This window comes from Phocoena sinus, chromosome 20 (genome assembly GCF_008692025.1).
Source record: "Phocoena sinus isolate mPhoSin1 chromosome 20, mPhoSin1.pri, whole genome shotgun sequence".
In the NCBI taxonomy this organism is placed as follows: domain Eukaryota; kingdom Metazoa; phylum Chordata; class Mammalia; order Artiodactyla; family Phocoenidae; genus Phocoena; species Phocoena sinus.
The window spans coordinates 334,671-344,173 of record NC_045782.1 but is presented as its reverse complement, the minus strand read 5'-3'; the positions used below and the strand labels follow the sequence as shown (position 1 = coordinate 344,173).

The following is a 9,503-nucleotide window of genomic DNA, read 5'->3' as shown; positions in this document are numbered from 1 at the left end:
GCCACCACCCTCAGTGAAAGCTGAAGCCATCTACCGAGGCGGCTGGGAACGAGGACGCACAAGATACCAAAGCATCAGCCGCCAGTGACTAGTTGGGGGGACGCCGGGGCCTACACGTGGGGACACCTGGCGTCACCACCGTAACAGGTGGTCCTGTCAGTGTCACTGCGGGGGGCGGGGAGGTGAGCTGACACCAGGCTCCACTTGATGAGATGCAACAGGAAGGACACTCATCACCTAGGGCTCTTCTCCCCAAAGTGTGTGATCCAGGGGAGCCGTCAGAGCCACGATTCAGCTTTCAGGACTCACAAAGGACGAGCACGGTGTTAAACCACACAGGGAGAAAGCAAGCAGAGAAGGGGCCGTGGGACACTCCACACGACAGGCCGCGTCCATGTCAAACCAAGAGAAGACAGGAAAAGAAGAGAGAAGAAAAGGAAAAAGCAAAAGCGAGGGGACGATTCTAGAAGAAACATGGCTAGAGACAAACCGATGCCCCTCGCTGGATCCTGAATCAAAGGAAGCAGCCACGGGCTGCCCTGGGGGCACAGTGGTTAAGAATCCGCCTGCCAATGCGGGGAACACGGGTTCGATCCCTGGTCCGGGGAGATCCCACATGCCGCGGAGCAACTAAGCCCGTGCGCCACAACTACTGAGCCTGCGCTCGAGAGCCCACAAGCCACGCCTACTGAGCCCACGTGCTGCAACTACTGAAGCCCGCGCACCTAGAACCCGTGCTCCGCAACGAGAAGCCACTGCAATGAGAAGCCCTCGCACCGCAACGAAGTGTAGCCCCCGCTCACTACAACTAGAGTAAGCCCGCGCGCAGCAACGAAGACCCAACACAGCCAAAAATAAATAAAATTAAAAATAAATTTAATAAGAAAAAAGGAAGCAGCCACAAAAGCTTCTTAGGACAATTGGGAAACTTAAATACAGACTTGATATTAGATGATGCCCTTAAGTTATCACTGATTTTCTTAGGTGTGAAAATGACAGTCTGTGTGAGAGACGGTCCATCTTCTTTGAAGACGCTGCAAAGCATCTAGAAGGGGTGTTCTAAGGTCCGCAGAAGGTACAGGCAGAGAGAGCATGTGGATGACAGACACCAATGTAAACACCGGTCAACCCGCTGGAGCTCCCGGGGGTATTCGTTTCACCTTTCTTTTAACTTTTCTCTGAGGTTTGAAGTTTTCATAATAAAAAGTTTTGAGGGGAAAATTTTTTTAATGGGAAATAGGTCTTCCCACAAAAGGTTGGGAATTCACTGTGAAGAAGCCGCTTTGAAGTGGGTTTTTTCCTTCTTTGAAGTGGGTTTTGCTAAAGTCCCGGTCTCTAGCATTTCTGAGAAATTAGTACAAATCAAAGCCATGTAGGAAATTCAGCACATCTGAGTCGTATATGTAAATTGGCAACATGAAAATCAGGGCTTTCGCTGCATTTCTAAGAAATGTCCTTTTTTGGACTCTTGCTTTTGTCTTGCCTCTGGAACTCTCTCAGAGAAGACTCAGCCACGTGGCCTCACGGGGGGCAGCGGACACCAGGCCCCAGGGAGGCGCACACAAGGTCTGGGGGCAGGGAGCTCTGGGCCCAAACCTCACAGGCACATGCGGACAGTGGAGCAGTCCCACCGGAACGTTCATTTGGCCAAGTAACTCCACTTAAGGAATTCAAGCCATTGAGTGAGACACAGAGAAGGTAAATCATGTACGAAATGAAGGCGGGGAATGTTTAGAATAGCGTCTGCGATGCTGTTTTGTTTTGCCTGGTGACCACTGAAGAGCTCATTTAAAAAGATAAGGACTTGATTGGTAGGATATATTAAGTGAAAAAAGGAGCCTGTTAACAGTGTGTTTATTCATCTGTAAGAAAAAAATGGGGGGCGGTGATAAGGCAAAACCCATCACGTGGCAGCACGTACACGCGTGTGGCCAGATCAGCTCACGGGCCTGCAGCCAAGCCTCCCGCTGGGAGGGAGAGGTCCTCTGTGCTGGATTTCCTTGCACAGCATTTGAACTTCTCTTCACTGCGTGCTTTTTAAGGACACACGTAACGGAGCCAGCTCCCAACCTTGAGGTAACAGAGTCTCTGCTCCAGGTTCCAAAACTCTTCTGTCCCCTTGACTGCGGAACTTAAAATTAGATCCCGAGCCTCCCGCGAGACGGCTGAGAAAGGGCTGGTTTCAGAATGAGGCTCAGAAGCCTCGGCACCTGTTCTGAGGGAGCCCAGCGCGGTGGGTCACACGGGACAATTCCTGTGGCACGGTGGGGGAGAGGTCCCACGGGCTGCGGTTCTGTTTGAGCTCCACGATCATCATTTGGGCAGGGGAAAATGAGGCCCCCAGGGACCCCCAAAGGTCCCCCAGCTTGTTCTGTCTGGTGTCATAAAATCTAACTTGGAGCAAAGAGGCCAGAAAAAAAGAAGTGGACCATCTGGTTTGTACGTTCCCTGTTCAGGAACGGCCAAAACGCATCTGTGGTGACAGACGTCAGAATACTGGTTAGGCTGGGTGGGGTGGGGTGTGCTGCTTCTGGGGGCTGCAAATGCTCTAGGTCTTGATCTGGGGAGCGCTGCCTGGGTTTGCACACAGGTAAGCGTCACTGGCCTGCCCACTGAGAATACTGCCTCTTACTGCGCGTACGTTACACCTCTAATTAAAGAAAACAAAAAGTCGATACAATCCATTAATTGTAAACAGCGTTTAAGCAAAAGCGTTAACAAGCTGTGATTAGCAGTGAGACGCTGGGGACCCCATCATTCCATTCTCGCCGCCCAAAGCCAGGCTGGATTTTGTTTGTTTTTCATTTCATGGGTAACTGCGCCGGTGTTAAAACTCCAAAGGGCGGCCCTCACCGGGCGAGACCGCGTGTGACTGTGGAAACCGAGGCACAGTCGGCTCACCCCCTGGGAGCCAGCTGCTCTGTGAGGCGGTGAGAGCCCCGGCACCAGGGGTGTGCAAGCAGAAAGGACGGAGGGACGCGGTGAGGTCATCCCACAGGGACGCTGGGCTTGCCCCACTCCAAGAGGCGACAGCGTCTGTGGTTGCCCCGGCTCACAAATCCCCACACAGCCCAGCCGTGGGCTTGTTACTTTTCACTGACGCAAGGAATATGTACCTCCGTGTAAAAATAAAAACGTTACAAACAGGGCTGAAGCCCCTCGGACCCCGTCCCCGACCTGGTCCCCTCCTGCCCTACCCAGCAGGATCACTGTCATCGTGCCCATCCTTTTCATAGCTCTGCCACACCTGTGCGTACACAATCGCAGGCAAGGAGGCCTGTTCGTCTCTGTCTCACGGAAAGGCCCCTTACTGCAAGAACCGTGCCACAAACTCCTTTTTTTTCACTCCACCATCGGTCTTGACACTCTCTCCACGTCACTGCGTACAGACCTGTCTCGCTCTGTCTGACGGCTGCGTAGTATTCCTGGTTATGGCCCTCGAGCTTCACGTGCTCGGCCATCGCTGCGGGGGGGCACTGGCTCTGTTTCCATTGCTCCACACTTGTGCACCTGTGGCCCCTGGAGGAGAGCTTCCGGGGCCACGGATGAGGCATAGGTTCTCCATCTTACGGGGCCCTGGCAGGTCCCCTTCCGCACAGAGGTACCAACACGCTCCCTCCCGCGGGCCCAAGCTCAGGCTTCCCCCGGATCTCCTCCTCTCGGTATTACCGCGCTTTAAGACTTTGCCGACCGGGTGGATGAAAACCAGCTTTTCTGATTATTGATGAGACTGGGTGCTTTTTAGGTCATCCAGTCATTCGTATTTCCTCTGCCACGCGACCCACCACTCACAGCAGCCCTGCCCTACGTCTTCCTGGGCCGCCTGGTCTCTCCCTCCACCCTGAGTCCCCCTCAAACTCCACGGGCTTCCCGTGACTTCTGAACGTGCCGTCCTCCAGCCCTGTCCCCGCAGAGGCTGGGAAGGCGGGAATAAAGTGACCACTGATGAGGGCAGCAGTGCTCGTCTGGACACCGAGCCCTGAGAACCCACTGCGCCAGGAAAGTGCTCTAAGGCCTGAACTGGGCACACATCCCCTTCTCATCACCACCTGTACCTTCATACCCACTTCACAGAAGAGGAAACAGAGGCACCAAGACGTTACGTAAATTGCCCCCAAGGCTTCCTGCTGGTATGTGGCTGAGCCGAGACTCAAGCCCAGTCTGTCTGGCTCTAGTTCAGCCTCTCAAGTGCTCTGATGGGGGTAAGGCCGGGGCTCAGGAAGCACAGAGAACGGGCACCTGACCCGGCCTCGGGCAGTCAGGAATGGCTTCCCAGAGAAACTGACACCTCAGTGGAGCCTGAAGAAAGGAGCAGAGGAGCTGATGGGGCAGTGAAATAGGAAAGGGCTGTAGAGGAAGGGGGAAGGGCCCTGAGCAATGCCTGGAGGCTAGGCCACCCTGGATGCAGCCTGGGGTGTGTGATGGGGCAGGAGACCAGGCCCCGTGGGCAGTGCACCCTGGGGGCTCAGCGGACAGCGTGGTGGTGGTGGGGGGCTCATGGAGCATCGGGCTGGGCCCACACCCCTCAGCTCCCGAGACAGAGGGCGCAAGCGCGGAGGGAGGGGAGCCGCTGATTTACATCCTACAGCTGGGGGGAAACCCAGGAAGTGCAGCCCGGGCACTAATCAAATCTAGGCTAATAATAAACGTCCTGAGTAATGAGTGGCCTGGGCCGGAGCAGGCGAGGTGGCCGGAGCTGGGTGGGCCAGGAGGAGCCATGTGAGTAGCCGGGGAGGTGGGGGTGGGCGCAAGGGGCTCCGCCTGGGGCTCTGCGTGGCATCGCGGATGCAGGGGAAGCGGTGCCCACAGCAGACAGGCAAGCTCGGGCTGCCCCGGGGCCTCCCGCACCCGTGCACGTGGAGAGCCCTGGGTCTGGGGCCCTGGGGGTCTGGCCTTGCGTTCCCGAGAGCAGCCGCAAGGTTGGAGGGTCGGCCTCCCAGGCAGGAAGTCCCTCTCGCCCCCACCCCAAGCTGGCCCCAGGACCTACAGCCAGATGGGCCAGGACATGTTTTAAACATCAGGGGCGTCTAACAGGCCCTCCTGCAGACGTCGACCACTGTCCACACTTCCAGGATTACCCACACCCCGCTGGATCACTTTAGAGACAAATCCAAACAGCGCGTTTTTGATCTGTAAATACCTCTGTATGTCTCCCTTAAAAACTCCTTAAAAAACAAAACCCCCCAAAACTCTCATGCCACGACGACTTCTGCAAACAACGATTCCTTTGGGTCACCAAAGCGCCCATATTCAGACTTCCCCGACTGTCTTGTCAATGTCTTTTCCAGATGATTTGTTCCAATCAGGATCCAAACACCATCGTTTTGGTTATATGTTTTAAACTAGAACATTCCCACTCTGTCTCATGTTTTCCCTTGCTGTTTTTTAATTTTTTTTATCAAAGAAACCGGATCATTTATCCTATAGAATTTTTATCAGGGCAGGTTTTGAAGGTTTGTTCCAAGGCCCAGATCTGGAAGCGTGGGTGCTAAAGCAGGTGGAAGGGTCCAGGCCCCTCACCGTGCAGATAGGACCCACGGCCGGGTTGGAGGGGCCACGGCTGCTCCGTCCACCACACGTCTGGCCGGGAGCACATCTCCTCCGTGAATCCTTTGGATGGGAATCCTTTGTGTCAAGCAACCACATCCCCAGATGTGTTCCCAGCTAAGGGCTCGGATGTTTAAGATTTCTGAGAGAGCTGGACCAGGAAGGAACAAGAGGTCGCCTTGACACAGGATGGAACCGCCCAGGCCCAGGCCCACGAGTCGGGAACCTGTCAGAACTGGGACCTGGCACTGACAGAGGCCGCCAGGAGCAGCAGAGTCGGGCCTGCCTCTCCTTGTCCACCGACTCGCTGTGTGACCTTGGAGGAGCCCCTTCACCTCTCTGGGCTCCATTTCCTCGGTCGTAAGATGAAGGAGAGCCTCTCCCCCACCAGAAGTCCCTGAGAAAAACACAGAAAGGCTTTGAACCTGCCTGAGCCCCTCCTGAAGAGCCACAAGCAAAGGCGCTGAGAACGGCTGCAGTTAACAACAACAAAACTTTGGCTTTCTTTAGCCCAATGTTTTTCAAACTAATTGGACCACAGAGGCCTTTCTTGGTCCAGCGCCTACAGAGCCAGGCAGGTGAGGGAGACGGGCAGACAGCCGGGATGCAGGAGAGCCCGGGCCATGAGCCCAGCCCACAAACCCAGACCTGCGAGAGCTCTCCCCTTCTCCCCGTGGTCAACACGGCTTCTGTTCTGCTGGCCAGTGTCAATCTGGGGCTTTTCCTGCCCTTCTTTGGGGCTGGATGATGGCTCTGGGACTTTATGTAGGTTCCGGTGGTGTTGGAGGAGGGGTGGGCAGGGACAGCACAGACATCCGGTCAGCCGGGTGTCTGCCATCTGGCCAAGTGGGCTCTTGTGTCCCTGTCAGGTCCAGTGGCTCGGTGCCCTCTGACCAGGAATGGGTCTTTGAGGCTTCCTAGGCTGCCCTCGTCTGATCCAACCTGCTGTCCACTGGCCATCGCTTCCCTGTGGGTGGGGTGGTGGCAGCTTCCACCCTCCTCTCCCCAAATGAGAGAAGGCTCGGGGGTCTCTTCAGTTTTGTGTGGTCCTCTGCTTATCTTCTTTTAACTGAAGTACAGGTGATTCACGATGCTGTGTTAGTTTCTGATGTAAAGTGATTCAGTTACATGCCTCTATATTCTTTTCGTGTTCTTTTCCATTACGGTTTATCACAGGATATTGGATACAGATCCCTGTGCTCTACAGCTTGTTGTTTATTTTACATATAGTAGTGTGTAACTGCCAATCCCAAACTCCTAATTTAGGTCCTCTTGCTTTTCTTTATTTATTTATATATATTTTTTGGCTGTGCCGTGTGGCTTGCGGGATCTTAGTTCCGCGACCAGGGATCGACTCGGGGCCCCGGCAGTGAAAGCACCGAGCCCTAACCACTGGACCGCCAGGGAATTCCCAAGCCTCTTGCTTTATAAGTTTGCTTTGTGAATAGGTGGTAGTCACAGGCTGGAAGCCCACAAAGTATAAAAAGGTACATAACGCAGCCTTCCTGTCCGCCTGGTCATCTGTCTGCCCAGCTTTCCTGCCCCCTCTAGAATAAACGGCTCTGTTCAGATGCTTTACGTGCCACAAAGTTCACCTGCTTAAGAGCTGTGCAACCATCACTATAATCTAATTTTAGAACATTATCGTCACCCCCAAAAAACCCCTGTCACTCCTCGTACCTCCCCACCCCCAGCCCTAGGCTGGCCCTGACCTACTTTCTCTCTCTATAGATTTGCCTACTTTGGACATTTTATAAAAGTGGAATGTGCTGTCTGATAACTAGCTTCTTCCTTGAGCATGTTTTTGAGATTCATCCACGTGGTAGGGTGTCAGTACTTTATACCTTTTTGTGGCCAAATAACATTCCGCTGTACGGATGGACCACAGTTTACTCATCCATTCGTCAGATGATGGACATTTGGGTTGTTTCTCCTTTTTGGCTACTATGAACAATGCTGCTGTGGATATTCATGTACAAGTATCTGGGTGGACACGTTTTCATTTCCCTTAGGAGTGGAATTGCTGGGCCATGTGGTAGTTCTGTGTTTAACGTTCTGAGGAGCTGCCAGACTGTTTTCCAAAACAGCTGCACTGTTTGTTTGTTTGTTTGTTTGCGGTACGCGGGCCTCTCACTAATGTGGCCTCTCCCGTTGCGGAGCACAGGCTCCAGACGCGCAGGCTCAGCGGCCACGGCTCACGGGCCCAGCCACTCCGCGGCATGTGGGATCTTCCCGGACCGGGGCACGAACCCGTGTCCCCTGCGTCGGCAGGCGGACTCTCAACCACTGCGCCACCAGGGAAGCCCCCTAACCCATTTTTAAACTGGGTTATTTGTCTTTTCATTATTCAGTTGTAAAGGTTCTTTATATATTCTGGATACAAATCCCTTATCAGATATATGATTTGGAAATATTTCCTCCAAGTCTGTGGAATATCATTTTATTCTCTTGATGGTGTTCTGTGAAACATAAAAGTTTAAAATTTTTATGAAGTCCAGTCTCTCAAGCTTCTTTTTAATCATTTGTGCATTCGGTCTCACTGCCTAACCGCAAATCATGAAGATTTAACTCCTGTTTTCTTCTAAAACTTGTCTAGTTACATTTAGGTCTATGACCCACTGTGAGGTACTTTCTGTGTATGGTGTGAGTTAGGGGTCCACATTCATTCTTTTGAAGGTGGCTTACCCAGTTGTCTCAGCACCATTTGTTGAAAAGACTATCCTTTTTCCCGTTGAATCTTCTTGGTATCTTGGTTGAAAATCAATTGACCATAAATGTTAGGCTTTAGTTTTTGACTCTAAAGTCTACTCTACTGACTCACGTCTGTCCTTATGCCAGTACTACATTGTCTTATTTACTGTTGGTTTGTAGTAAGTTTTGAAATTGGGAAGTGTGAGTCCTACAACTTTGTTCTCTTTCAAAAGTGTTTCAGCTCTTCTGGGTCTCTTGCATTTCCATATGATTTTAGGATCAGCTTTTCAAATTTTGCAGAAAAGCCAGCTGGGAATTTGATTGGGATTGCATTGAATCTGCAGAATTATTGGGGGAGCACTGCTATCTTAACAATATTGTCTTTCCATCCATGAATATGGAATATCTTTCCATTTATTTAGGTCTTCTTTCAGGAATGTTTTGTAGTTTTCAATGTGCAAGTTTTGTACTTCTTTTGTTCAATTTATTCTTCAGTATTTTATTTAAAACACTGTTTTTGGTTTTGTATGTTTCCTTACAGTGTTTCTTTATGTATATACTAATACCTATAAATCTAGATTAGAACTTTCTCCTTTTTTGCAGAAACAAAGGGAGACTATGAGCCATGCTGTTATGGACCTTGTTTTGTTTTTATTTTTTTATTATTTTAAAAATATATTTATTTGGTTGCGCCGGGTCTTAGCTGTGGCAGGCGGGCTCCTTAGTTGTGGCAGGCGAACTCTTAGTTGCGGCATGCACGTGGTCTCTAGTTCCCTGACAAGGGATCGAACCTGGGCCCCCTGCATTGGGAGCGTGGAGTCTTAACCACTGTGCCACCAGGGAAGCTCCCTGTATTTGTTTTTCCACTTAATATATCTTGGAGTTCTTTCTAAAGCAACAAACAGAGAGCTTCCTCACCCCTTTTCTATAACTGCATAATAGTCCAGTGTACATACTCAGTCAATCCCCTACTGCTGGACATTTGTGCTACTTCCAATCTTCTGCTATTACAAACACTGCTGCAATGAATTATCATTTTGCACTCTGAAATAAATCCCAGAGATTAATCACTATATCAGCAGGTAAAAACATCAGTCATTTTGACTAATGTTGCCAAATCTCCCCCCTTGAGGGTTATCCCTATTCCTCTCCTTCCAGAGTGAATGAGTGCCACTCTCCTTGTGACCTTGCCAACAGGAGGTGTTAGTAAAACTTCTGGATTTTTAGCAATCTATTAGGGGGAAGATGGTCTCAGCGTAGTTCAA

At 51.5% G+C, this 9,503-nt stretch overlaps 1 protein-coding gene across 3 annotated transcripts in view; it reads left to right on the top strand.

Moving 5' to 3' along the window:
- Nucleotides 1-796: 796 nt before the first annotated feature.
- TNFRSF13B (TNF receptor superfamily member 13B) overlaps nt 797-9,503 on the top strand; it is a 32,942-nt gene continuing 24,235 nt past the window's right edge. For 2 of the 3 annotated variants that reach the window (XM_032617769.1, XM_032617768.1), the window contains exon 1: nt 797-4,719. In XM_032617769.1, the coding sequence (XP_032473660.1) occupies nt 4,659-4,719 (61 nt within the window). In that variant the 5' untranslated portion in view covers nt 797-4,658. The remainder of the gene's footprint in view (nt 4,720-9,503) is intronic. The other variant, XM_032617770.1, reaches the window with a different exon arrangement.